The sequence below is a fragment of the Diaporthe batatas genome (assembly GCF_019321695.1).
Source record: "Diaporthe batatas strain CRI 302-4 chromosome Unknown Contig00023, whole genome shotgun sequence".
NCBI classification, from domain to species: domain Eukaryota; kingdom Fungi; phylum Ascomycota; class Sordariomycetes; order Diaporthales; family Diaporthaceae; genus Diaporthe; species Diaporthe batatas.
The window spans coordinates 86,259-114,093 of record NW_025408570.1 but is presented as its reverse complement, the minus strand read 5'-3'; the positions used below and the strand labels follow the sequence as shown (position 1 = coordinate 114,093).

Genomic DNA, 27,835 nt, shown 5'->3' with positions numbered 1-27,835 from the left:
ACGGAGCTCAAAAAGAAAAAATACTATGATCAAGGCCACAGGGAGTCATACATAAACAACCAGTCGTCCCAGTAGCGATCATACCGGCCAACAAGCCAGCTCCGCCCGTCCCCCTGCGCATCGCCGACCCTCCAGGGCCGGGTGAGCAAGCCCCTTGAGCCGCCGCCCTGGCCGTCCGCGCCCGCGCCCGCGTCCGCGCCAAGGTGCCTCTTGAGCGCCACGTTCATGCTGAAGGAGCTGGGGCTGACGCCGAGGAAGAAGCCGCACCGCAGCAGCACCACGAAGTCGACGAGCGCCTGCTGGTCCCAGCTGAGGGCGTCCAGCTGGCGCGCCAGCAGGGGGAGCTGCCCGAGGAGCTCGTGCTTGGTGACGACGCGCAGGCCCTGCTGCGACTCGGCCTGCGCCGCCAGCCTCGCCGCCTCGGTCGCGTTCCCCGTCGCGAGGTACGCGTGCCTGGGCGGCGGCGGGTCGAGGCCGGCCACCCGGGCGAGGTACGCGGCCGTCTGGTTGGCGAATGAGGGCCATGCGCCCAGCGCGTCGCTCTCGGTGCGCAGGTGTATCCCCACGAAGGAGCCGCGGCGCCCGTCTCTGTTGTCGTTCTTGTTGTTATTGTTGTCCGGCGAGGAGGATGCCAGCGCCAGCGCCTGCATCGCGTCCGCCGTCTTCATCCCCAGCGAGAGGATGTCAGCCCGGAACCGCAGCAGGCCCCCATAGGACGCCGCGAATTCCGGCCCGTCCTGGAGGACGGGCCAGTTCCACTGCACGCCCCAGTTCATCCTCACCAGCCTGGGCTTCGGGATGGTGCCCGCGAGTCCGGCCAGGCGCTGCTGCCCCTCCTGCTGCGGGTTTGACCCCCCCTCCTGGCTCTGGCTCTCGTCCTTGTCCCTGAGGAAGGCGTGGAACCGTTCCCCGAACAGGGCGCTGTGGCGGTTCAGGTCGCGCATGTCACATCCTCCCCTCAGGCCAAAGTGGTTTGGCGTGATCTGTTCGGGCGCTTCTGCCACGCGCTGCCTCCCCCCTCCCGGCTCCTCGATGTCCAGGCCAAGACCAGGCAGGTCGGCGAGGTCGTCCCTGTAGATGGTGATCTGGGGGCAGGCCTCGGCGAGCCCGCGGCGGAAGTGGGCCTCGTCGAAGAAGTAGGAGAACGGCAGCTTGTCGCCGACAAACAGGTCGTCCAACTTGTCCGCGCTGCGTGACTGGATGGTGGGCAGCGCAAGACCCGTGGCGCCGGCCTCGATGGCATAGCGCAGGCAGGTCAGGATGAAGTTGCGGATGTTGCCGATGCCGCCCGAGTTGTTGTCGCATATGAAGACCAGGCCCGGGGTCCACCTCTTGTTCTCGCCGCACACGCGGGCCAAGGGCCAGGCGACAAAGGGGGCATCCGGGGCCGACAGGTCGAGGTCGCTGCTGCTGCTGTTGCTGTTGCTTTGACGTTGGTAACCTAAAGCGCTGGCGCAAGGGATGACGGATTTAGGCGAGTTGGGGCATTGGTCAAAGATGCACAGGCGGGGGAGGCGGTAGGTCCAGATGGTGACGAGGCTGATGGCGCAGACCAGCATGAGGGCCCTGCCTTGCCGTGGGAGCGACGCGAACATGGCTGGGACGAGGCCGGCGCGGTGACACAAAAAGAGCGCCGTCGTCTCTATGGCATTAGCCACATCAACGCCACTTCGCGACTTGTTTCTCGTGGTTGGTGCCGGGCCCGGGTCTGTCTTTCATAAATCTCATATGTTGTACGCTTCGGGAGGGACGACGGCTTGGTCGGCCGACCTAGCACACGGTGAGCATTTCCATTTGTTGTGCAGACTCATCGAGACCGTCAACAGATGGGACATCGCACGAGGGCCAGTCCATCTTCTTGTGCTGCTGCTGCACCCTGCCAAACCCCTCTCAATCTATCCCACTACTCCCTGCTCTTCCGAGCTTGGAACCAGCAGCACGGAACGTGGGCTCCGTGACGTCTCGAACCGGCACAAAGCCCCCATTCGCCGCACAGCTTAATCATGCCATCCCACGTGATTTCTCGGTCGGTCAGTATCTCGCCAAATATTCAAGTACTCCGTACTGCGGCATGTGTTCGGTGCCCGCAGTCAAGCCTCTTGGAGGTCGAGGTCTCCCACGGGTGGTCGCCAGGCTGTCAGTTCGTGATTCAGATTCATTTGCCAATATGCATTCGTTACAAGTCTATGAGGTATCCGAAAGGCTGCTGTTCATGCAGCAAAAAACTCTAAATCAAGAACTCCGAAACCTTGGGTCATGACATCCAGCATCATACAAAGATGCAATTCTCCGCCCTGAATGCATCGCGAAAGTGTGCGCTCAAAATAGCGAGCCTAGTATTAATTATGTCGCCCCGATGGCCTTGTCTGTGGCCAGATCCTGCTTCACCGGATGGATCAGCGCACCTCTCAAACACATGCGCCCGGACTCCTTCTCGGCCTCGGGCCCACCGGCGCCACCGGACTCACGGCCCAGCCATCGGTGCCACAGTGGTGGGCCAAACTCGGTGTTGTAGTAGTAGCTGGCGGTCAGGAAGTTGGCCTCGCCGGTGCCGGGGGTGAAGGGGAAGTAGTACACGCTCGTCTCTGGCGTCTCTGCCTTGTTGAACACCGAGTCGAGCCTGTCCAGTGGCCAGCGGCGGTCAAAGTAGACGGGGTGCGGGATGTAGACGGCCTTGAGGCCGTGGTGCAGCGCGATGGACCCCGGGAACATCTCGGGGAACATGGTGTGCTTGTTGCGGGAGGATTCCTCGTGCATGGCCTGCAGCAGCCGGCGCGAGAAGCGGCCGATGGTGATGATGGACGTGCGGCGGGGCGGGACCGACTTGTTGTAGCCGGTGATGTCGTAGCGCAGGCACCAGGCGTTCTTCTCGGGGTCGAAGAGCGGGTTGAGGGTGATGAGGTCGGCGGGCTCGCCCACGCCCCACTCGTAGTTGTCCTTGTCCATGGGGTGGGGTGGGAAGGTGGACGTGTCCACGACGCCGTCGTTGAAGATGGGGCCCCAGGGGCTCGGGAAGTTGCTGGCCTTGGTCTCGGCCTCGACGTGCTTGACGAAATCCTCCCAGCTCCCGTGCAGGCCGGGGATCCAGTACCTCTCGTTGCGCTCCCACAGGTACTTGCGCGGCTGCTTGTCAGACCACTTGGCAGCAGCGTCAAAGAACTCAAAGTAGTTGCCCGTGTAGCGCAGGTCCGTCTCCCAGTTCCAGAAGAAGTCGTACTCGGGGTGGTGCTGGGCGAACCACTGGAGGGCAAAGTGAGGGATGCGGTAGACACTGTAGAGCGGCTTGCCGCTGTCGTTCTCGATGGTCATGTCCTCGGTGAAGCCAGGGTAGTACTCGGTCATTGCAGGGACGGACCAGGGGGTGGTGATGTCCCAGAACTCCTCGGGGATGTTCTCCTGGACCATCTTGCGCGCGGTCTCGGGGTTGGAGATGTCGATCGAGTCATCGGTGACGTGCATCAGGATGTGGACATCGTACTGGCCGCCCGTCTTGAGGGACAACTCGGTGATGAGGGACCTGGTGGTGATGATGCGCATGGGCGACCACTCGATGCCTGTCCAGGCGCGCAGGATAAGGGCATTCCGGGACAGCGACTTCTTGCCAGCAATCTTCTCGGCCTGGGACCACAGCCTCGACAGGGCGCCGTCTGGCTTGTTCAGGGCGTCCTTGTCCAGCCCGAAACGCTCTCTGTTCTTCTCGAGACATCTCTTCTGCACCTGGTCCCACTTGATGTTGGCGTAGTTGATCCTGGGTATCATCTTGTCCAGCGCTGGCTCGTCTGATGGGACAGACTCGAGCTCGAAACCGCCCTCTGACTTTGGGTATGAATAACCATAGGGGCCGAGCCTGCCAAAGCGCTCAAAGCACTGGTTTGGGGCCAGACCAAGCTCTTCATAGCCGCCAAAGTAGGGCGCGGGCATGCTGGCAGGGATGCCAGGGTAGGAGACGGTGTCGGGAGCTGGGACGGTATCCAGCTCGTCAAGGAAGCAGGTCTGGACGCCATCGAGATGGGCGTAGGGGTTCGCGACGGTGGGCTGTAGGGGGTTCTTGTCGGCGACCTTGAGGTTGAGGGAATCCTGAAGCTGTTCGGGAACCCATCGCTTGTAGTCGACGAGAGTACGGACGCCGTGGAAGAAGCCTTGGAGGCTGGTGGCAGGTCATGACAGATTTAGTATGTTGCCAGGCGCCTTCGGACAGGTCAATTGGGGGGAGGGAGGGGAGAACTCACGGTTGGTAGTCGTTCCAGTGGTAGGGGACCTGCTGGAAAGGCGTCTGGTGCTCGACCTTTTCGGCGTCTGGCGGTCTTGGGATGGTAGGGTCTGTGGAGGACTGGTCTTGTACGGGGGCGGGGGGTGGTTTTGCCCACTCGTCATGGGTTTGTGATATCGGGACGGCCCATAGTCGTCTGCTGTAGAGGAAGAGGCAGACTGTGAGGACGACAGATATGATGAGGAGCTGCCTGAGGGAGGACGGATGCATGTTCCTACACGCCTTCGCGAGCCAGGGCGGCAGAGGCCGGGAGGAGGGGGGAGGGGGCGAGACGTGTCGGACGGGCTCTGGGTTGTCGTGTTGGCCTGGTAAAGAGAGGTTGGGTATCTTTGATGAGCGGCGTCGGTGGTGGGTGTGGATGTTTTTGTTGTCGTCGAAGGGCAAGACGTCGCCTTCTCTCATGGCGGCGGCGGCGGCGGCGGCAGCAGCAGCAGCAGCAGCAGAGAAATGGCTGACGTTAATCTGACCCCGTCGGTCCTGGTCGGATCCGCCGCCAGCAGTGTGGCGTCCGTCTCCTTTCCGGGACCAAACCGGTCACGTAAGTGTGTTCTCCAGGGCTTCTTTTTCTTGTTCTTCCAGAGCTGACTCCACGTGTGCGGGTCCACCTGTTCCAGCCACGGGAGATGGCCCCACTGTAATGGTCTTGGTTGATCTCGCTTGAGGGGCGAGCTAATCGGGTCGGTGGAGCTGCCCGCAGGAATGCTGGACCTTGGCCGTCGGTCGACTCGTCGGGGGGTCGGCAGCTGCAGCTGACACGGTGTCCTGCCCTTCGATGGGGATCGGGGGCTGGAAAAGAACGATTAGATAGAAGAAGAAGGAGAAGAAGGAGAAGAAGAAGGAGAAGAAGAAGAAGAGAAAAAAAAAAGTACTGTGTAGACAGACGAGACAGACGAGCCTGACGAGACGAGACAAGCTGGCCCGACAAAGAAGCACGCAACACAGACGACGCCTTGGCAGAGCACCACTTTTGTTGAAACGAGTGGACTGGGGCGAGTGCCACTGAGGAGATGTCCCAGTTCCCAGTACTACAACAGGCAAACGATCGCCTGTCGTATATGTCAGTTGTTTATCGCTAATTTGGAGGTGGCAGTGGTGGAATCTGGCTGGCCGGCTGCCCGAATTGACCAGTCTAATCCTTGCTGCACTGCGACAGGAAGAGAAGGAACGGCACCAAAAAAGAAAAGGGGAGGCCTGCGGTTGGCCAGGTGCCTGCCCAGGTGGGTACTAACCTGCCGGGTACTGGGTAGCTTGGCAGCTATGCCATGCAGTCTGGCCCTCCTGGCCCTGCAGCCTGCAGTCTGCAGTCTGCAGGTGGTTACCACATACAGTACCTGAGTACGTGAACGCATCCCCTAAACAACTGCCCCATTTATCTCAAATGTTCAGATGCCCCTTTCCCAAGCGTTTTTTAGTGTGGCGGAAGGTGGCGTTACTAACAAATATTGGGGAAATTTAAAGGAAATATAATTAGCTAAAACTTTACTTATTAAAATAGGTATTTAAACACTTAGAAAGGATATCTAAAACTAAAACATAGAAAATCCAGATTAAAAGGACTAGTTTATATAATAATAAAAAGTACCCTCCTTTAACACTCCTTAATCCCAACACCTTTCTAATTAGTAATCTATATAGAAATAATATATTAATAAAGAAAATTAGTAAAAGCTTTTTTTTAAAGTTTTTTTATTCCTAAAGCCCTTTATTTAATTAAATATAATATACCTAATCGAAAAAACAATTAAAGGGATTTAAATCACCTTTCTAATTACTTATATCGCCTTACCTAAATTCCCTTAAAAATAGAGTGTAACCTAATAGAAGTTAATAAAAATTATCATTTAAAGTTAAGAAGGGTACTTACTTAGAAAAAGAAAAGTTATTAAGGGAGAAATTCAAGTTTAGGGTTAGTTAAGGAAATAGGTGTCCCTTTATCCTTATAAGGGGTGCATTTTGGTTATAAACCTCTATATGTTAAAAGCTAATCTCTTCTCTCTAGTCACACCTTAAGTAAGTAGTAGCCATGAATTAAGCGCAGCTTTCCCAGTATGGATCTGTATGTTAGAGATAATGCCCCATCCCCTATAGCTCAGGCCGAGCGTCTGCCGTCCAGCCCGTCAACCCGTCCTGACAAAATGAGTGGCAGCGCCGCACATGCATCCCCTGACAGGGGTTGTCCAAAATGGCCCAGCCGTCGTACAACCCTGACACTGCTACCACTCAACTCCACCTTCAACCCAGACACTGAATGAAGCCTTTGACAATGAACCACAATTCTCGACAAATATGAGGAGCAAATCTAAACATCTACACATTGCCCGAAACTAACCCCCAAGGCTCGACAAGATTGCCAATGCATCAGTGACATCAACAAGCAATGATTGCGACAATGCGCTGCATCACTTGTCTCTGTTCCCTACCTTTCGTGTCACAAATGACTCGGATTACTTGAGAACCTAATCAAACTTGGCCACCATCTATCCGTCTATCACTGAGTATGGTGGACTAGGGCAGACATGGTCCACTACACAACTTTACCCAGGTAGTCGCTTTGGCCTTGAATCGCAGTCTATTCAAGCCCAACCTTGGGCTACTTGGGGCTACTTGTGTCGACGATTCTAGTCAGCGCCGCCGTCAGGAGCCGTGCCTCCTAGCTCCTAAGTTTGTATGTGCGACACGAGGTTGAGGTCATGTACGTGCCCACAGACGTATTGCATTCCCTCTGTACTGTTGTTATTGGCATTGTGTGCTGGGTCTTGGGTGTTTGCTGTATGAAGGCGCCATATATATTTTATGTGTATGGGGACTAGAAACGAAACCCCTTTAAAGCCCAACTCCCTATCGGCACTACATCAACCAACTCATCAACGTACCCTTTGTTATTCAAAAGACATGAAATGAAAAGAAAGGGGGCGGGCGATAGTAGTTGCGGTTCTCAACTATTACACACCTCATGACTAGGTTTATATGACTTCTTAAACCTAGGTTAAGCAATCATTTTGACGCGCGAGCCTCGAGTTGGACCCGACTGGACACCAAGGCAGGCTACTCAACAACCAATATGGTCGATGGCGCTCGATCTCCAGGGTCTAGAGAGGGAAAGTCAGTAGGAGAGGCTTGGCTGGTTTGAAGACCGGTATGAGGCTGGATAACACGCCAATTGGAAGAGTCTCTCCGCCCATGGATTCAACGCCCAGTGTCTTCATGTTGCTTGCTCTCACGTCTTCAATTGCAGTTCCGGCACAGTCTTTTGTTATTCAATATTGCAATAATGTGCTGGGCGGTAGGTTGGTATGTTCCCACCCGTGATATTCCGGGTCGCGGGCTGTTTCTCTCCTGACTGTCGTTGTCACCATTATCCCGCTATGCTCCACCTCCATCACATCACCAGACGGCATCAGCGCCTTTGGAAGCACCTCGACCACGCTAGTCGTGCCAATCTGCCGTCTTGCCATCTCCTGCTGGCTGCTCTCTCCCACCGGGAATGCCTGGATCTTCTCGATCCACGACACCCGCTCACCAGGCGTCGGCCCCAGAGGCCCCAGGCCCCCGTTCAGCGGCACCGGCTGTCCTGGGTGCGGGTCCAGTGGCGCCAAGAGCTCGTGGGATCCAGTCCCATCGCTGGGCGCCGCGCTTCTATTATTCGACACGTTGCTACTTTGCCTCGTGCGGCTTGACGGCTTGTCCTGGTGGCGCTTTGCCTTGCTCAGTGCCCTGGCAAGGATGAAGAAGGATGGCAAGGTCGAATATAGCACGATGGCGTCCGCCTCGGCTACCGACCACAAAAGTGGCGCTGGGTAATCGTCTCGAGTCGGCTGTCAATACAATACAAGTACCCAAAACTATACCTAGGTATATGGATAGTATGGCTCGGGATCTTACATGTAATGTCGTTACTTATGTTGACAACAACTGCTGCGCGCCCCACCGTTGTTACCAAGACCCTGGCCACAGACAGTCAGTCAGCTTCGCTCAGCCTTGGGCTTGTTGGTCGCCTGTTTCTGGGGCTCCTGGGTCGCAACTAACAAGCTAATGCCGACCAGACTCAGGAACGGGCCAATCTTCTCCGACAGTGACATGCCTCGTGCGTTCCAGATTCCTAAAGCCGGCTGCAGAACCAATACGAGATCGAAAATCAGGTTCAACGTGAACCCGGTAAACCACATCGGCCGCATTTCGAAGCAGATCCCATCGAGTTTCACAATAGCCATGGCCATGCGCGGCTGACATGAGAACAGACTGACAAGCGTCTCTTCAACTCCCTGTACGATAAGTAGTGAGACAAGTGCTCTCTTGAGGAATAGTCGCGGCTGGCTCTTGTTGCTGTCGAGAACTCGGAGATAATGATCCATGATGGCCGCCTTCGCGAGGATCATACTCATGCTGTAGCATATGCCCGCTGTTATCGAAACCTGTCATTGCCATTAGCCACCGTCATGTGAGGCACACGGCCGGGGCTCCTTCTTGCCTTGATGAAGGCGGACAGATGTTCCGGCTCAACATCGCCCAGGTGCCTTCCCAGGCCCAGGACGGTCACTTTGTTACATCGTCAACCACATGCTCATCATGGATCGCCAGCCAAGACGACAGGAGATATCGACGGTACTCACGGAGAGACGTGCTCACGTTGAGCACGAGGGCGAACATCTGCAAGGTCAATTCATGTTCTCGACATCATAGGGGAGGACATCCGGAGTACTGCGTACAAAACTCGTGATTATGAGGCCTGCAATGGTAAGAGTCGTCAGCAGTTTGCGACCAGTAGGTTTTGAAATACATCTGTCGATGGCAAGTCACACAAGATCCGAGTGCCCATGACGATCATATCGCTACTCATTGTGCTCCATCAAGATATCTCTGTGGGTCATATGTATGGAACGTTCGCCCATGATCTGATAATGTTAAAGTGTCCAAGTTGGTGGGGCTGTGGTGCATGTTTCACTTTGTTTGCTTACCATCCTCCAGCTCAAAAGCCCTGGTGACGGCTGCCTTCACCCCGATCCTCGCGACGAGGATCAGGCCCGTTACTGTGAGCAGGCATATCGGTGTGACGAATACCGCCGAGATCATTTTTTGGTTAACATCCTCCATCCGGGCTCTTCAGGCGGCGTGCATGGCGACGAGTGCTGTGGCTCTCGCCAGGCCAGAAAATAGTGCTTGGGGGCAGGTAGGAGGGAGAAGAGAAACTACACAGGTGGGGACATCGCAAAGAAACGCCGTGAGAAGATCGGATAATGCTGGTGGGCATCGGGCACCGGGCACCGCTGTTCTCTTTTCAATGTCAGCAGCCCACTGTTGCACTTTGGCCGGGCTAGAACAAACTCTTTTTTTTGGCGCGGTAACATTCGTCACAACGACTAAATATCGACTTTTAGGATTTCCGCCCTGATACCCATCCCCAATCAGCACACAAGGCCGTACAATTAGAGTTTACGCGACTCAGACACACCTCATGCCAGCACTAGGAACAGGCCGGTTTCAGCTAAAGTCTACCCGGGCTTATCCACGCCTTCTCGCCGTTGTCGAGGACTTGGGCCGTCATTATTTGCTCGGGAGCTTCCGAGCCCTGAGTAGCAGCAGCCAGCCCACCGCCATGGGAGTTTCCTCGGCGGGGTTTGCTCTATTCTGGTCCATGACCGTCCGTGATCGATCGTGCGGGCCCAATCTGCATCGGGGTTTGGCGAGATGATACTCTCAGCTCCAACAGAAGCCCGATCTACGGTCTTCTGTCCGTGTGTGGGATTGGCAGGAAACTTGCAGGACTCGTGCGATCAGGGCCCGAACCCCATATGCCCAATTTTCGGAATAGCGAACCACGCTCAGCCCTATCCGTCCCGCGAAACTACCGTTAAGTTGTTCAACATGTCACAATTTAACGTCACATGTCCAATATGATATCCAGGAAATGAAGCCAGATCGATTCCGATCGGGTAGCTGTCATCGAACCATCTGTGGCTCTCACTCATGTATAATGTCTGGCTTGTCAACCTACCCAGGCTCTTTGATAGCAAACCCCGTCTTACACCTCGAGCACAGACAGACAGACAGACAGGTACCTAGGTAAAGCTGAACCACGGACCTCCTCGAGCCGTGTCAGTGTGGCGGCCCCAGAGAAGATCACTCATCGCCCGGGCCTACCATGGCACTTCCGAACCGTCGAAGGTATAGAACCTTCCATTATCTTCGGACTTCGCGCCGTGCAGGACTTTTAACACGCCAGAGATACTCTCCTCCGGCTCCAGCACCGCGCCATCCCCGCCCATCCGCGTCTTGACCCACCCGGGGTCCACCGCCAGCACCACGGCGCCGGGCAGCCCCGCCGTCCGCAGCTCCTCGGCCTGGTGCACCGTGAGCATGTTGACCCCTGCCTTGGAGATGCTGTAGGGCAGGCACTTGCGGGGCGATATCCCCTCGGACCTGCTCAGGCTCCCGAGCCCGGACGTCATGTTGAGGACCCGCACGCCGGGGCTCAGCAGCCCGCTGCCCACGAGCAGCTGCGTCGTCCTCGCGGGCCCGAAGACGTTGACCTGCAGGTTGGTGTGGAGCGCGTCTGCGGTCACCGACAGGCTGGTCTGCTCCGAGTGGGCGTTCACGCCTGCCACGTGCAGGAGGAAGTCGATCTTGCGGCCGCCTAGGATCGAGGCCGCTTCAGGCGCGAAGGAAGCAATGGAGTCCGGGTCGCTGGTGTCGCAAACCAGGATATGGGTCGAGGGTGAGGCTGCGGATTTGAGGTCGCCTAGGTCCGCGGAATTATTACGGACCGTCGCTATGATAGTGTTGGAACTTGTCGCAGCGATCTGCCGTACGAATTCCAGGCCAAGGCCACGATTGGTGCCGGTGATGCAGTACACTTTACCGCTCATTGTGACGTTATTGCGGTGGCGTGGGCTAGTTGGAGGGTGGGCAGATCTATGACCTGTGCGTTCCAAGGTTCTCGCGATGTGAGGGTGAGTATTGGTAGCGCATCTATCTGACTTGACAACGAGCGCCTGGGCTTTTATGCGTGCCAGGACGCACATTAAACTACGGTCGGTCTATGATTCATAGTACGCCTCCTATAGTGCTGTTCTGGATTTGCAAGGTCGATGCGGTCTGAGACAGAGCAAATACTACGTGATGCTGTGATCGACCAGGCTCATTTAACCGGCAGGACGGGCCGTCCAGACCGCTCACACCTTAAAAGGTACACCATTTGACGCTGCTCTTCCTCTTCTTACTGAAGCCACAAGAAAGCGCTGACTGAGAGACGGAAGGCCTGAGTCACACCGCGAAAGCACTTACACATAATTAGTCCTTCACAGCGTCAAACCACCTAGTAAGCTCACCTCTTCTTGGAAAGATCGGGCTTGGGTGGCTGTGCGACCGCCTCTCTTGATGTGTCCCTAGACACTTTCAATCGGTCCTGAAGTCTTGAGTACATGCTCCTTTATCCCATTATTGTCCAAAGTCGACCTCAGGACAAGAACCAATTCTGAATCTGACAGAAGGCATGTCTCAATGCATAAATGCCTCGAAATTCCAAGTCGTGTCTAACACTGTCTCCTGCTCCTTTGTTCTCGCGTCCTAGCCGCCACTTACAGGATCAGATGTCCTGCCACTTGCTCAAACTGAAAGTCCCATCCTCCAGATCATCCCTCGGACCAACCCATTTGAACGTCACACCGGGGGCCACCTGCCACGTACCGTCGGGCTTGTCCAGCCGCAACTCAAGGTGCCACTCACCGTAGTCCTTCCCCTCATATTCCTCCAGCCTCCGCCTTGGCCCAGCTCCCTCAACCTCGCAGGCCATACCCCTGACCACGTCGTCCCTTCGTCCGTGTAGCAGCACCGGGAAAGGACCCCAGAGCTTGGTCGTGTAGCCGACCACGTGGGCCGGCCTCATCCGGGGCACGGTCCGCAGGCCGGTCACAAGCTGGAGGGTAGCTGGATCCATGAGGGTGCCGTAGAAGAAGTACAGGGCCTTGCCCTCGCCGTCTGTGGGATCTTGCGGCTGTTCCTGGCCTTCAGATTCTTGAGAGACTGTGGCGGTGGCAGCGTGTCTGCCGATGCTGAAGGCTTCCTCTACCAAGGGCTCTTCTACTATCATTGATTCCGGTAATGGTTGCAAGACGACATCGTTTCGTTCCGCATACAATTCTGGGGCAACCAGATCCTCGATCCTCTGCCGCAACTTGTCCTCCCAGATGCCGATGTGGCCAGCGACGGTACGTTGGAGAGAGCAAAGCTCTTTTTGCACCTTCTCGTCCGACATGATCGATGCCAGATCCACGTTGTCCTTGTGCAAGGATTCTGCAGTGCTCTTGATATCGAGCTCGATTTTCTTTCGCAGAAGTCGACTGATGCTCTCAAGTATGTCGTTCTGCGTCTCAGTCTTTAACGGTGCCTCGACGGTCGGAGATCCAGTGGCATCTTCGGAGTCAGCCATGGTGATGGGGTTAGAGGGGCCAGGAAGTGAGTTGAGCCGCAGGCTCGGCATTTCAAAATATGTGCTTAAAACTTGAGGTAAGAACCCGCGGAATTCTTGGGTTGTTAGGTGACAGGCGAGACAGTCCGGTATGGGCGAGGATGCGGCGCTGGTAGGCCAGTGTGGGATGTGACCACTCATTATTTTTGTCCACACCCCCAAAGCTGACCTTGAGGATGTTGGGAATTCTTGGGGGTTAGGGGTGCACAACCCATACATGCCTAGGTATGTAGGATCACAACTCCAAGATAGACGGCAACGAAAATCATTCCATGTGAGTGGGCATAGGAAGAAGGGAGCAGGGCGACGGGTTTAAGGACCGGGTTCTCACCGACGATATCACATCACAAGGTGATGAGAATGCAATGCGTATGACAATGGCCCCGTCATTCTACTCCCCTTTGTGCCTACCTAGGTAGCTGCTCAAACCTTTTATAGACATGATCGAAATTGTCTCACCAATCCTGATGGCAACTCCATCAAGTCAGATATTTGGGGCTCATGATGATGATACGAGAGCAATGTTGTCGTCAAATTTCCGAAAAGTACTATTTGCATTATTGACAGACTTTAGTTTCTTCTCCCGAAGGTAGTACAGTCCTTATTCTGACACTCCTAGGGCTTCGCAACATTTCTCAATGCTGATTGCCTGCTGCTCTTCGTACAAATCCATCTCGTTGATCAACCCCTGTTCACCTAGCACTTCCCTCAGTTGCTTTCTCGATTCGGATAGCGCCTCCTGGGGCGAACCCTCAACCTTTACTGCCGAGTCGTGGTGCAAATTACTCTGAAAGATACCAGCCGCTGACATCGGTAGGAAATCTTCATATTGGATCGGCTGCCAACTGACCAGGCCATCATCGAGAGCTTGTTGCAGGGTCCGGGCACTGCTGGACTTCCCCTGTTGGATTCCCTTCTCTGTGAGACTGTACTCGGCCCATATCAGCCCTGTACGTCTCAGTGCCTCCCAGTCATCTAGTAGCGCCTTGTCGAACAAGGTTCTGAACGTGGGCTCTTTGTCACACACGAGGAGCTTCGACCGTGTTGCCTCAGAAATGACCCCGTCATAGAGCTTTCTCCCTTTGGGAGTTAGGGCAGCACCCCTTTGCTCAATCTCCCCAAAGCGCGCACTGTGGTTGCCTTTCATGCCCTTTTCTGCTGTCATCTGGTCGAACACGATACCTTCGTCAACTGCCAAGAAACTTGTTTGCCTTAGCAGAACATTGCAAGCACGCTCTGGTGGTCCCTCCACACGGTCCTTTGGTTCCAGGCCGACTTCTGGCATACCGCGCTGAACAGCATCAATATTCTTCGTCGCGGGGGTGAGGTGATTCAGATGCGGGTTACGGAAGGCCATGATATCAATCAGTAAATCGCCGTTTTTATCAGCCTTAAGTGTATCGTAATCTTGCTTCGTCAAAGCCACCTGATTCCTCCAGGCAAGCGTTTCACAGCCGCCCTGGATGAACTCATCCGCCTCAGATGCAGTCAGTCCACCTTTTGAGGCGGCAAGGTCAGCAAGGTCGATCGTCCTCTGGCTGAAGACCGAAGAACGCTGGCTAAGGAGGGACTTGGCGAGCGGTTGTAATGACTTTGTGAGAAGCTCCGGCCGCAATACCGACACAAATAGACGGAAAGGTGCCGTTTGGAGGCCTTCCTGAGTGATGGGTCTGAAGGCTGTGGCATGAATTGGCAGACCGGCCCCCGACAGGTCATAGTGACCGACAGAAACCATGCCCAGCACCTTGAAGAATTTGGTGGCCACACTCAATTCAGATAGTGAGGCGAGGCGAACTGCACCATGTCGCGGTATATCCGAGAGGGGAATGTTCGCCGCGCAGCTGTTGTTGACTCTGTCTACCAACGTCTGCAGTGTTGCATACTGTGGTACTTCCTGCCGGTACATCTGCGATAGTGCTTTTGCGAAGTTAAGCCGCAGCTGAGAGGGAGGTATTAATGAGTTCATGGCAGCAACAGATGAAGTGTAGAAAGGAATTATTGAGAAATGTTCCGGTTAACAACCGTCTGTGTAGGGCCGGACCCTGTCGTGGAATGTCAGCAAACTGCCTTCTAGGTGTAATACAGTTGATGTGCATCGATGACCAAACTTACAATTGTTGGATGATGGATCCCCCTTCTCTTTCTGATCAGTGATCTGATGGCGAGGTGTAACGGTGTAGGCGTCGCCGTAATCTTTCGAGGGGCTGGCGCGACGGAGGAAGCTCACATGTGAGGCAATGTGAAGTATCTCAGGAATCGTGTGTGGGACTCATGTCCTTTTCCGCTTATGTTCCTCTACCCGGGCTACTAAAGTGATGAATGAGGGGCCTAATACCTGCCAGCACTTACACCGAGGAAGGAAAGTAAACGAGAGGTCCTACATCCGAAGGCCAGCTTCCGCAGTCCCGATCCGCTTCCGTCCATGGCAGCTCCCCGCGCACATCTCCGACGCTGGCCGATAACCAACCGGGTCAATACCCAGGTGACCCAGCTCCAGATATTCTTCACGAGAAAGCTCGAGCATCCTCTCCCGCAAACGTTCGGCGTTGTTGCCTCCCATGATGCAACACTGCTGCAGCTGAGTGGGAACGGGGACATTGTCCGGGCGTCCCGCTTTCAGGAATGCCGGTTGTAACCGCAGCAGAACCTGTGCACCAAGCCAGCATTCCATGGCTTGTACCTGGAAAAGCTACACATGTGCTCTTTTCTTCTTCACCTTGGTCCATACGTCTCAACTTGGGAGCAGCCCTCAAAACCCTCACTCGCTGGGTTCATCCTTGCGGTCTACATAGCTCCCTCTGACTAGAGAAAAGTTATTTCCTATATAGTTTACCATTCCCTTGTTTAGAGCACATACGGCCATAGATAGTGGAAAATACGGGATCCCGTCCGCTCTCCCATAGTCAAGCCACTAATCGCTGGATTAGTAGTTGGGTCGGTGACGACCAGCGAATACCCGGTGCTGTATGTCTTTTCCATTTTTGGCTCCTTTTTGCAAAGTACATCGAACATGCCAAACAAATTGCTGGATTAGTTATCGTCGCCGTAGTCATCGTCGCCGTTTTGCGCCCCCCCGGCCCCGGAGTACGGCCGGCCGGCCGGCCGCGCCAAGCCCAGCATCCGGGGCCTGACTACCTAGGTATCGTTTCCCTACTGTATATTCCAACCCGCCCTCCAGTGTTCGCAATGCCCGCCTGGTCAGACTGAGTACTCCAATGCTATAGATATGCCCTTATTTAAACGCTTGGTTTTGAGTATTTACCATTGTATGAAGGCGTCACACGCATTCTATACGTATGGGGGATTAGAAGCAAAACCACCTGGAACCGGTGGCATAGAAGAAGTGAAAATTCCGAAGGTGCCGCTCGATGTGGTTGTAATAGCCGGGAAAACCGCGTCTTGCTGGGGCCCCGCCGAGTCTCCCTGAGCTCCTTCGGCCCGCTGCTGGATGGGTACAAGAGCTGCCGGGTCTTCTCTGCCTCTCTCCACACGAGACATGTCGTTATACTTGATGATAGCCAACAGGTCATCGCGCCACTTCATTTCCATCGCGAGCCGCTCATCCCATTCCCGTTGCATCTTTTTGCGGTTCGCTTCACACCACTCAAGCTTTGTACTCAACTCGGCAAGTCTCCTCTCGCACTCGCCGAGCTTGTCAGCCTGTCTCTCGGGAATAGACCCGATTGGAGTCCGCTTAGACCCGAGCTCTGCGGGATGCGGCTGGGGCTGATTTCGGGGCGGCAGCATGTAGTTATTCTCCTCCCACAGCGGGTCATACAGTCTTGAAAGAAATGATCCCTCTCGATCCTCCTGCAAACGCCTCTCCTCCACTTGAAGGCGATTCTTCCTTAGCCGTTTTAAGAATCTCTCCGTTTCATTGAGCGCAGCATTGGCATTGTCATCATTCTGAGAGACGTCGTCTTGTAACGCCGTAATGTTTCCACTGAGTCTGTGTCCCAGGCTTTGCGATATGAAGTCGTCAATCGGTTTAGTCTGAATGTCTGAACTTTTTCTGAGATTGGAGATCTCCTGCTCCGCTTTCTTCTGTAGTTCTTGAGATTCGCTTAACTGCCGGACAAGACCATCGATCTGGATTTCCTGTTGAGTAAGCTGGGCTTTCAGTGCATGATTTTCCCGTTCGAGGCGGTATGCGGTGTGGTAGACATTTGTTCTCCTGTACTCGGGATCACATGGTGGTAGACAGGTTGGGCCAGGAGCTTCGAGAAGGGAGGCCCTGTCGTCTAACGACGCATCGGACGCTTGATCGGGCACTTGCGGCATAGGGAGCCCGGAAGGCCTGGGCAGGTTTTCCTGGGGGCCTTGGGCGGTCTGGATCATGCTGCTGCTGCATGGCACTTGTGAGCGACTTCATAGGATAAACAAGGTGGGCTTCTCATACCCGGGTGTCGGGACATTGGGGTCAAAAACGACCCTGGTGCGACCGCCGAGGGCATACCATTGAGCTACCTCAGGATCATTGGCCTTGGGGGAGGCTCTCGCCACACCTGATGCTGGGGCCCGCTTCGAATCTTTATTTTTTCTAATCCTAGCAACTCTTTCAGCTCGTTGTTGCAGCGGCATGCCGCCGACTTTATGGGCGGATGGAATAGACGGAGGCTCCATAACGATGAGTCAGTGACAAACGATTGTTGTGCGGTATTGTTACGAACCAAGAAAAGTGGCACCCCTTGCGTGGTTTCGTTTTTAGGTTAGTGTTGGTGAGCGTTGGTAGAAGACAACCTTCAGCCCCAGCCACTTCAGAGCGGGGTCAGGAAGCAGTAGCAAGGCAGCAAGTCACGGGACCTGGTTGACTTCAAAAAAGCAAGCCTGCATGCACACAATACCGATGAGTGGGCAAGTAAGTAATTGTTTCCTACGTTGGAGGAGATAGTCTATTTAGCCAGCCAGACCTTGACGAAGCTGTCATCCGAGAAACAGAAACTAAGGTACCCTTATAGATTACCGATTAGGTAGAGTTCTTATATATAATTTTATAAATAAGTAATTATTATTACTTAAAAGCTTTAATATAAGTTTATTATAAGTATTTCTATATAAAATAATTTTAATAAATATATAATATATATTTTACTTAATTTAATTATAGTTTTTAAATTTAATATAAAAATTATTATTATATAATATTTATTATTATATAAATAATAATTTAATATATTAATTATTTAATTAAAAGAATATAATTATAAAATAATTTAATTTTATATAATATTATAAAACTTTATTATAAAGTTTTAAAAATAAAATATAATTTTTAATAAAATATTTTTATTAAAATATCTTTTATTATTAAAATATCTTTTATTATTATTTTATTTTATTTTCTATTTAAATATTATAATTATTAAACTTAATTTTAATTTAATTTAAATTAATAAGTAATTATATATTTTTATTTTTATTTTATATATATTTATATATATATATATATTATTTTATATAATAATAAATATTTAAAATTTAATATTTTAAAAATATATTATTATTAATAATAATTATAAATTATTTATATTATTTTAATTTAATTATTAAAGAAAATAAGGTTTTAAAAATTTAAAATATAATATATTTTTAAAATTAATTTAATTAAACTTATTATATAAAATCTTTTATAATAATTTTATAATTTAAATTTATAATATTATTTATTATTAAAAATACTTTTATATTAATATTTTATTAAAAATTAAAACTATTATTTTTAATAAAACATTTAATTTTATTTATATATTTATTTATTTATTTATTTATTTATATATTTATTTATTTATTTGTTTATTTATTTTATTATATTATAAAACTATAGCGTTAATTATATTATATTTTCTTTTATATTATATAATTATTTATTTTTTTAATAATTTAAATCTTATATATAAAGTTTTTAATAGTTTTATATATATTTTATAATTCTTTTATAAAACTTTAAATCCCTTTTTTATATACTTTTTATATTATTAAAAGTTAATAATTATTAATAATAAAAATATTAACTTAAAAAAATAAGTTTATTATACTCTTTTTTATTTTTATAAATTACATTTAAAATTCTTTTAAAAGTTTTAATATTTTATTATAAAAGTTTTAAAATAATATATTATAAATTATTATTTTATTTTAAATTCTTTTAAAATTAATAATTATATATTTAAATAAAATTATAATATATATTTAATAAAAGTTTTATTAATATATATATATATAAATATATTTAAAAGAATTTTATTAAACTTTTAATATAATTTATTTATATAATAATTATTTTAATTTAATTTTATTATATAACTTTTATAATATTTTAATTAATATTATTATTAAAATAATACTTTTAACTTTATTTATATATTATAAAATTAAAATTATAAATATTTATTATTATAATTATTATTATTAATATTATATTTCTTTAAATATTAAATTTTAAATACTTATTATTATATAAAAGTATTATATATATTTTAAATATATATAAAATAAAAATAAAACTATATTATAAAATAATTTAAAAATAATTATTTAATTTATTATATTATTTAATTAAAATATAACTTTTAAATAAAATAATTATACTTTATTATTTAAGTTTATAATTTTATAACTTTATTTTAATAATTAAAAATAATTATTAATTATTAAATTTATAATTATATAAAATAGATTTTATTTTTAAAAATAATTATTAATATTTAAAATAATTAATATATTATTTTAAAAATATAAAATATTATAAATTTAATTTAAAATATTTTAAAATTTATAATAATTTTAAATTTAAACTTAAAAACGTTTTTAATTTTAATTTTAAAATAAAAATATTAAAGATATATAAAGAAAACTAATTTAAATTAAATTAAATTATAATATAATAAAATAATTAAATAAAATTTAAAAACTATAATTATAATTTTAAAGTTTAATATTTAAAATTATAATTATAAATTATTTATATTTATTTTATTTTATTATTAAATTAAAAGTAATAATAAAGTTTTAAAGAAATATAATATAATATATTTTTAAAAATTAACTTAATTAAATTTATTATATAAAACTTTTATAATAACTTTATAATTATTAATAATATTATTTATTATTAAATAATATTTTTATATTAATATATTAAATTATATTTAATTAATTTAAATTAATATTATTAACTTTAATATAAATTAATTTATTAAAAGTTAAAGTTATTATAAATTATAAATTAATTTGATAATAATAAATAATATATATAAATATTAAATTTATTATATAATTTAAATAGATTAATTAAAATAAATAAAAATAAAATTATTATTCTTTTAATTAAAATTTTAACTTAATTTAAATAAATATTTATTTATTTATTTTATTATATTATAAGTAAAATTATTTAAAAGTAATTACTTAATTTATTATATTATTAAATTAAAATATAATTAAATAAAGTAATTATACTCTATTATTTATATTTATAATTTTAATAGTTTATATAATTAAAGAAATAATTATTAATAATTAAATTTATAATTATTAATAATTAAATTTATAATTATATAAAAGAAAACTTTTAATTTAAAAAGGTTATTAATATTTAAAATAGTGAATATATTTTTAAAGAATTTAAAAGATTATAAACTTAATTTAAAGTGTATTAAAATTTATAAGAATCTTAAATTTAAACTTAAAAGTTTTAATTTAATATTTATATTTATAAAAATAAAAGTATTTATAAAATTTAAAAGATAGTTTAAATTAAATTATAATAAAAGATTAATTAAATAAAATTAATTATAAAATTATAATTATAAATCTTTTAATTTTATATTTAAAAAGAAGAATTATAATAAAAAAGATTTAAAATTCCTTTATAAAAATTATTAAAATATATATAAAGTTATTAAAAACTTTATATATAAACTTTAAGTTAAAAAAGAAATAAATAATTATATAATATAAAGGAAAAATATAATATAATTAAACTTAATTAATAATTATAATTATAAGTTTAACTTTAATAAGTATTATAATAACCTTTAAAACACTTTATTTAACTTCTTTATTTATTTAAATATATTAATGTAATATGTTCTTTTTGTTGCTGCTATAAATGGATCATATAGAGTCTTATCATCTCAGTCAGAGCCAACATCCTCGAGGCTTAAGCCACGTCATAGCCGCACAGACAAGGCTAGCGACAATCGCTCTCGACGGCGCCAAAGACCATCCCGAAAGATCATCACACATTTAGCCCAAGGCCTAATAGCCGGCAAAGCAGTAATATGACGGACACCAAGATAATGTCTTAAAATGGCCCCTATATGAGACTCCCACAAAGGGAGTTCCAGTCACATCCCATTTATCTAAAACTTTTTCTCTTGAACACACCAATTCCACACCTCATCTCAACCATTAACTCAATTTAACCTGAAAGCGGAAAAGGCATCATCATGGGCGCAAGTCAGAGCTCTAAATCTACCAGAGATAGCGTACGGCCGCACCATGATGAAGGAAATCTACCACCACCGTACACACCCACGGCTAGAGAGACGACAACATGGCTTCAGCAAACCAACCTCAAGCGATCTACATCACGATCTTGCACTGAAAGCTTTGGAGAAAAAGATGTGCCCGCCGTAACATCCACACCTGAGTCAAGGAAGACCCATGAGGAGATATCGAAACTGATTTTAATGGCTGAAGCGGATACCCGTAACCTGCAAACTCTGATAGCTGAAAAGGAACAGCAGTTGTCAGAAGTGCGGAGCAGGTTCCAGGAGAGATTTCCTCTCGAGTCCATATCGCCAAGCACCGAAGCTCGACTCAGGTCAGCGGAGGTCAGAGCGGAATCAGCAGAGCATCGATTGGGACTGCGGTCAATAACTGATGCGCACTACGACCGTGATCTGGAAGCTATGGTGGTTCGACTGCGTTCGGTGTTATTGGGAGCGCGGAGCAGGTTCCAGGAGATCAAATTGTCTCTCGAGTCCAGATTGGAAAGCACCGAAGCTCGACTCAGGTCAGCGGATATCAGAGCAGAATCAGCAGAAGATCGATTGAGAGAAGTAGAGGAGGAAGAAAGACAGTTGGCAGCAATGCTTGAGACTGCATGTCAGGGTCTGCGGCAACTCGGATGCTCGTGAGGTAAGCGACGCTCTGCCCCAACAGTTGAGTTTCCACGGGCTGGCCTAGTAGGTGTTCGCCTCAAGCTATAACCGAGTGTTGATGGCTTTCGGGCGGGGCAGCCTGTTGTGGGCATATGGGAGTTCAGTCTGCTGACGTCAGTCTAAGCCAGATTAATCTAGTAACAAGGTTATATCTACTAGGGGGAGGGGGTTTATAATATAAGTAAATTATATTAAAATTTAACACTTAATTAAATTTAGAATACTATATTAAACTATTAAAAAAAGGTTAATAAAATATTATTATAAGTTAAATTTATTAAAAGTTAATATTATAAAAATTATATACTTTTTTATTTTATTATATAATTTACTTTTATTTTATAATTATTTAAAGGTATATATAATACTTTTATATAATAATATATATATAAGATTTAATATTTAAAAATATAAAATTAATTTTATTTTATTATTATATTAAAAGTTTTTAAAAATTCTTAAATTTATTAGCATTAAATTTTATAAGTTAATAAAAAAATAAAATTTATATAATTTTACTTTTATTTTATATATATTTAAAGTTATATATAACGTATTTATATAATAATAAATACTTAAAATTTAATATTTAGAAAGAATATATTATTAATAATAATAGTTATAATATAATAGTATTCTTATATATACTTTAATATAAAATGTAAATTATCTATTTTCGTATATTGCTGCTATACTCGGCTCTAAAATATATCTCTGAACATCACTATTCAGACCTCCTTGTGGTAGTCACTGTCTTATTGGACCCAAAATCAAAGGCAGGACTCTGTTATCTGTGAAAGCCCACAGCAGTGGCGAATAATCAGACGCCCATGCGTTTCCAGTCCAGTAAGTGTTATACCGACCCTGTAACCCATAGAGGCTTTTATAGAAACCTGACCGAATTGAGTCAGTTGGGACGTTCAGGGTCAACGGAGCATGCGCCTGCCAAGCCGCGAATATGTCATCCCCAGGTCCCGCAGAATCGCCAAGATCCAAACTCGCCAATGACTTGCCAATTTTGGCGACAGCATCGTACACGAGGCCTCGTGCCTTTGCAGAATCCGCTTCCCCGATGACCTTGACGGTTTGATACCCTGGCACACCGACCGTCTCTAGACGCCACACAAATGGAACGGACGGCAGGTTGCCAACGGAGAAGGTGTCGACATTGATGAAATTGGTCAGGTCAGGAAGCCCAGTTTGTGTTGTGACACCAACGTAGTATGGAATGTCGGACCACTGCTCGAAGAGATATGTTTCCTCGTCGTCCAGGTCGAAGCCGGCGAGATTGCCCAAGGTAGGCGGGATTGTGACCAATACTTTCTTGGCCGCAATTTTCGCACCATTGGCAAGCGTGATGGTGGTGGTTCCGTCTTGGTTTCGAATGGTATTTGCCACCTTGGTGTTGTAGAAAACTCTGTCACCAAGCCACTCGGCAGCGGCATCATAAACTGCCTGATTGCCCGTTGGTGCGTACATATATCCACTCGCCAGGCCGAGAATGTGAGCTGTTCCAAAGTTCTGGACGACATAGAGAGTGGGGGCTTCGAGGAGATTCCCAACAGCGTTGGCGAACGTGAATATGACCGAAACCACATCACTTATGTTGTACTTGGCAACAAATTGGCCGAACGGCATCAGCAGGTCCTCGGGCACAGGGTCTGGGAGATCGAAGGCGCCTTCGTTGAGGAAGGGGAAGTTCGTAGACATGACTCCCAGATAGTTGGTGAGTGGTCCAATAAGGGTGGTTGGGTCTGGATAGGTGGCGTTTGGGATGACTACCCCAGCCTTGAAGTCGGCCACGTAGGTCTTGAAGGGCGAAAACGCGGATGCATTGAGGGAGACATTGAATCTGGCAAAAAATTCTTGCGTCTGCTCGTTGTTGATATAAGCTTGCACGCCGTAATCGACAGGTCGGCCCGTTGCTGGATCATAGAACGTGTCCACATGACCCCCGAGGCGGTCCGATGCTTCAACAACAGAGACGGAGAGGTTCCCACCCTCGATCGCACGCCATGCTGAGTAAACGCCAGTCGCCCCGCCGCCAATGACGACCAGGTCGCGGTGAATGAGCCCAGCGCCCGCGTTTCCTAACTCCATTAGCATGCTTGATCGGTGAGCAGTTTAATGCAATGGCTGAAATGTGCGCCTACCGGTTTCCGAACCGCTTCCTGGCCCGGAGCCGGCACTTGAGCCTGAACCTGGAAATGATCCAGGCGCGTTACCACCAAGACACTCCTGACGCCTTTGATTTTGGTGTGGAGAGGCTGCGGCCAGTAGGCCAAGTGCCAGCAGGAACCCTGCTTTCTGAGGACCACGGGAGAGCATCGCGCAGAATGCACTGCTGAAGCTACTGAACGACTGAAGAATTTGGAAGGAGACGCAGTGCAACAGTGATGGCCCAGCTCCTAGAACTCTGCAGGGTGAGCGTTGAATGCTACGGTATCTATTAAGTAGCAGGAACCCAACTGCTAGACAAACAGATAGACTCTCAGTGATCAGCATGTGGTATGAAACGCGATCATAGCTAATTGTATACCTAAGTACGAGCGACGGGCATATTCGGTAAGGCCGGGAGTTTACTCGAAGTTCCAAGACAATGAATATTGCCTTAAACGTACAATTCTGAGCTATTTTAACCATAATACATTAAAAACCAAGAAACGTATTTCGTCGAGCTAGCTAAGGCTCAACTTGAGGGGGTGCTAGGATCGAAAAATTAGATTGTGCTCAGATGTAGTCTTCCAATCCGTGCTTGCGTGGAGCTCACATTTGGTCCTCAGAAAGCTTGAAGCCGACACCGAGTCAGCGCATCAGCCTTGGCTTGGTGTGAGGAAAGTTCGCAGCGAAGTTAGGTATCGGTCGCAAAGTTCATCGAAATGCACCAGCACCGATATGGAGGTTTGGTGCCATGGGCTCGCTCAACGTATATACGGAGTACAGTTAGTTTGCACTGTTCCTGAAGGAAGGCCTTCTATCGGTCTACTCAACAAGGCACGGCAAATCAACCAATTAGTGATTGGTGAGCGTCCATACCTAGATAGTATTGTAGCGTTTGCCGAATACTCGGTATGCGGTAAGTGAGTCCCGAGCTTCGAGTGGTTACTTACGTAGACAGGATGGGCGGACCCTGACTTCTTTCTTGTATGGAGCACCAGGACCTCGGGAGTGTAGAATACTCCGAAGCGCGACTCCGGTCCTCGATTTAAGTTACTCCGCCACCGATAGCACGCCTTGTAATTCAGCTGCAGCGTCATTTAGGCGAGGCTGGATCATTTGTTTCGGTGATTTTACCCATATTTGCCCATTTGTTATCTGCTGTTACAGTTGTACCTTCGATGATTATTAAACTTCTTGCACAGGTACTGTCCCTACCTAGCTACACATTAGGGTCAGTTACGGTGTGTCAAAATTCATCTTTTGGCACATGCGTCGTTTCCTTAAGAGAAGAATAGTTTCGACGTAGATCCATTACATTCCTTTGAGAAATAAGGTTTGTGCAATCAGACTTGGTCAGCTACAGTTCACAAGTCAAGATTATAGGTACCCACTGGCATTCTTGGCTGGACAGAGTCTAGGCTGCCTCACCGCTATGGTGCGGGTTGCTTTTTCTGGTTCGAGAGCAAGTAATCACCTCCGCTGTGTTGCTAACTCTGCTTGTAGGCTGTGCTGTCTCTACAGACCACGCATTGCAATACCACCAGTCACCCTTTTCCCTCCGATCTTTCAACACCTTGTGTGTTCCTCGACATAGCACAGTGCCGCTGGATGGCGCAGCGCTGGGACGGATGATTATCTGGTCGCAGCCAGTTCTTCCTCTAACAATCCAACCTGGATACATATGTATTGAGTCACTACGTGGGTGCATTCTACAGGCCTCGACATCAACGTTAGTAGCTCGGCCCTCTGGTCCTTCAGGCCACATGCACTGCTTGTGATTCTCGCTCTTCATCATCCAAATCCTTCCCACCTTGCTCGCCAGCCCGCTGTCCCGATGCTAGATGATGCGCCTGCATCTTCCTTGCGCGGCTAAACCTGGGGATGGTGTCTTTAGTAGCTCCAGCGACGATGTTGTCTTTAAAGAGAAGGTTGATGCTTTCGAGTGGGACACCCTTCGTCTCCGGGACGAAAAAGACGGCGTACAGGAGCATCAGGATACAACAAGACCCGAACAACAGAAACGTCCCGTACGTGATGCGGTCCAGCATGATAGGTGTGAGTTTTGCAATGACGAAATTGAAGAGCCACTGAGTCATCAGAGACGCAGCCATGATAAGAGATCGTACTGGTACGAGATGTTAGCTTCGTCTAATCATCGCCCTATCATCCCCCTGAGATTGGATGTCATTGCTTACCATGATTGGGGGAACACTCCGACGAGAGGACGAAGGGGATAGGACCCCAGCCAAACGAGTAGAACACTACGAACAGGTACACGCAAATGATTGCGAATATGTTGTTCCCTGACAAGCTCGAGTCGTTGGGGTGTACTGCTTGGTTGATGCCGATATAGAACATGGCAAAGGCTTGACCGGCAGCACCGCAGATGAGGGACCACTAGTAGATCAGTTGGGTCAGCACTTGATTCAATCATGAGGATAGATGTCTTGATATTGAAAACTGGGGCCTCGTTGACTTACCTTTCTACCAGCTTGCTCAACACCGAACATCAATCCGAGTGCAGTGAAAACAACCTTGACAACACCGTAAATTCCTGTAGCGAAGAGGCCGGCAGAGCTGCTCGCCAGGCCGACACTCTTGAAAATTTGTGGACTGTAATAATTGATTGAATTCGTCCCGGTCCATTGTTGCCAGAACATCAGTATGACGGCGAGAGAGGACTGGTAGAGCATCTGCTTGCTGGAGAAGGCGAGTCTCAACTGCTGAGTCAAAGACAGCTTCTCCTTGCCCTCGAAGTCGGCGACGATTTCTTGCAGCTCCTCTCGAATGGCCGGGTCGTCAATGGGGCGGGCTCGGACTCGGGACAGGGCTTTCCTGGCCTCTTCAATGCGGAACTTCTCGACGAGCCAGCGTGGCGACTCATTCTCGAAGAGGACCAGGAGAAGGAGAGTACCCGGAAGGATCTGCAGGGCAAAGGGAACGCGCCATTTCGTCGAGTCGGTGGAGCTCGTGATGTGCCTGCTGATACCGTAGTTGACGAAATAGCTAAGCATTATCCCCGTGACGTTGAAGAGTTGCATACTGGATGTGACAAACATCAGCGAGGCTCGAAGTGTGACGACGTGTCACGCGATTCAGGATAAAGATCGAACTCGTCCTGAGCACTTACCACCCAATGCATCGACCTCGGATTTCCCTGTTCGCATTCTCGCCAATATACGTAGGCACAACAGCGCTGATGAGGCCAACGCCAAAACCTCCAATGAACCGGCCAATGTAAAGCTGTGTGAGGTTCGTTGTGCCAAGGCCCGAACAGGTCTGGATGATGGAACCAATGATGAAGATCAGGTCGGCGCTGACGAGAGACCATTTGCGGCCGATCTTGTCACTGAGCCAGAAAGACGCCGCAGCGCCGAAGAAGCAGCCACCTTGCAAGACAGACACGATGTTTCCCTGCAGATTGGCAAAGTCGGAGCTGTTGGGGTCAAGGTTGAAAGAGTGCTGGAAGGCGTCCATTGTCAAGACGCCACCGATGAGACCAGTATCCCAACTGTTGGCGCATGGACAAGTTAGCATACATGCTCGGTCAGACAGAAATCAGTTGTATATGACCGCAACACTAGAGCTAGCGGCACTTTGAATGTAGATGGGTGCAAGGATGCAGATACTCACCCGAAGAGCATTCCACCGAACGACGCGACGGCTGTGAGCCAATAAGCCTGCCGATAAGCCGTGATATCCTCCCATATCGTCGTCTTCCGAGGCACCTCGGATACGGAGTGCACAGACGACATGGCTGTGAAGGTCCGAGGC

The 27,835-nt window shown here is 47.6% G+C and overlaps 8 protein-coding genes across 8 annotated transcripts; all 8 read right to left on the bottom strand.

Annotated features, from left to right (window-relative positions):
• Positions 1-29: 29 nt before the first annotated feature.
• KVR01_013100 (uncharacterized protein) lies at positions 30-1,595 on the bottom strand (the record flags this gene model as incomplete). The annotated part of the gene is made up of 1 exon (XM_044784316.1): positions 30-1,595. One exon carries the CDS (start codon positions 1,593-1,595, stop codon positions 30-32), a length of 1,566 nt encoding a protein of 521 aa, XP_044637976.1.
• Positions 1,596-2,343: 748 nt separating this feature from the next.
• Positions 2,344-4,672, bottom strand: KVR01_013083 (uncharacterized protein; the record flags this gene model as incomplete). The annotated part of the gene is made up of 2 exons (XM_044782377.1): positions 2,344-4,147; positions 4,230-4,672. 2 exons carry the CDS (start codon positions 4,670-4,672, stop codon positions 2,344-2,346), a joined length of 2,247 nt encoding a protein of 748 aa, XP_044637959.1.
• A 2,855-nt stretch (positions 4,673-7,527) lies between these two features.
• Positions 7,528-9,340, bottom strand: KVR01_013123 (uncharacterized protein; the record flags this gene model as incomplete). Its single annotated transcript, XM_044789990.1, has 7 exons — positions 7,528-8,042; positions 8,153-8,214; positions 8,297-8,682; positions 8,718-8,806; positions 8,881-8,917; positions 8,977-8,996; positions 9,226-9,340. 7 exons carry the CDS (start codon positions 9,338-9,340, stop codon positions 7,528-7,530), a joined length of 1,224 nt encoding a protein of 407 aa, XP_044637999.1.
• Positions 9,341-10,404: 1,064 nt separating this feature from the next.
• Positions 10,405-11,234, bottom strand: KVR01_013016 (uncharacterized protein; the record flags this gene model as incomplete). Its single annotated transcript, XM_044789659.1, has 1 exon — positions 10,405-11,234. The coding sequence occupies exon 1, from the start codon at positions 11,131-11,133 to the stop codon at positions 10,405-10,407; it is 729 nt and encodes a 242-aa protein (XP_044637892.1). The 5' UTR covers positions 11,134-11,234.
• Positions 11,235-11,852: 618 nt separating this feature from the next.
• Positions 11,853-14,700, bottom strand: KVR01_013040 (uncharacterized protein; the record flags this gene model as incomplete). Its single annotated transcript, XM_044790083.1, has 2 exons — positions 11,853-12,738; positions 13,400-14,700. The coding sequence occupies 2 exons, from the start codon at positions 14,698-14,700 to the stop codon at positions 11,853-11,855; spliced, it is 2,187 nt and encodes a 728-aa protein (XP_044637916.1).
• Positions 14,701-15,498: 798 nt separating this feature from the next.
• KVR01_013120 (uncharacterized protein) lies at positions 15,499-17,462 on the bottom strand. Its single transcript, XM_044783434.1, has 2 exons — positions 17,134-17,462; positions 15,499-17,079 (listed from the first exon to the last, which is right to left on the bottom strand). Exons 1-2 carry the CDS (start codon positions 17,355-17,357, stop codon positions 16,023-16,025), a joined length of 1,281 nt encoding a protein of 426 aa, XP_044637996.1. The 5' UTR covers positions 17,358-17,462; the 3' UTR covers positions 15,499-16,022.
• A 5,163-nt stretch (positions 17,463-22,625) lies between these two features.
• On the bottom strand, positions 22,626-24,229 carry KVR01_013131 (uncharacterized protein; the record flags this gene model as incomplete). Its single annotated transcript, XM_044787261.1, has 3 exons — positions 22,626-22,683; positions 22,773-23,991; positions 24,055-24,229. The coding sequence occupies 3 exons, from the start codon at positions 24,227-24,229 to the stop codon at positions 22,626-22,628; spliced, it is 1,452 nt and encodes a 483-aa protein (XP_044638007.1).
• A 1,543-nt stretch (positions 24,230-25,772) lies between these two features.
• Positions 25,773-27,816, bottom strand: KVR01_013118 (uncharacterized protein; the record flags this gene model as incomplete). Its single annotated transcript, XM_044792317.1, has 5 exons — positions 25,773-26,186; positions 26,257-26,458; positions 26,542-27,103; positions 27,192-27,572; positions 27,695-27,816. The coding sequence occupies 5 exons, from the start codon at positions 27,814-27,816 to the stop codon at positions 25,816-25,818; spliced, it is 1,638 nt and encodes a 545-aa protein (XP_044637994.1). The 3' UTR covers positions 25,773-25,815.
• Between the last annotated feature and the right edge of the window lie 19 nt (positions 27,817-27,835).

What these genes read in the sequence shown, in the direction of transcription:
- KVR01_013120 (XM_044783434.1), bottom strand. Translation starts at nt 17,357, where the DNA reads ATGGAGCCTCCGTCTATTCCATCCGCCCATAAAGTCGGCGGCATGCCG. An exon ending in CCCAATGTCCCGACACCCGG is followed by an intron (nt 17,080 to 17,133) that starts GTATGAGAAGCC and finishes AGTGCCATGCAG; the next exon opens with CAGCAGCATGATCCAGACCG.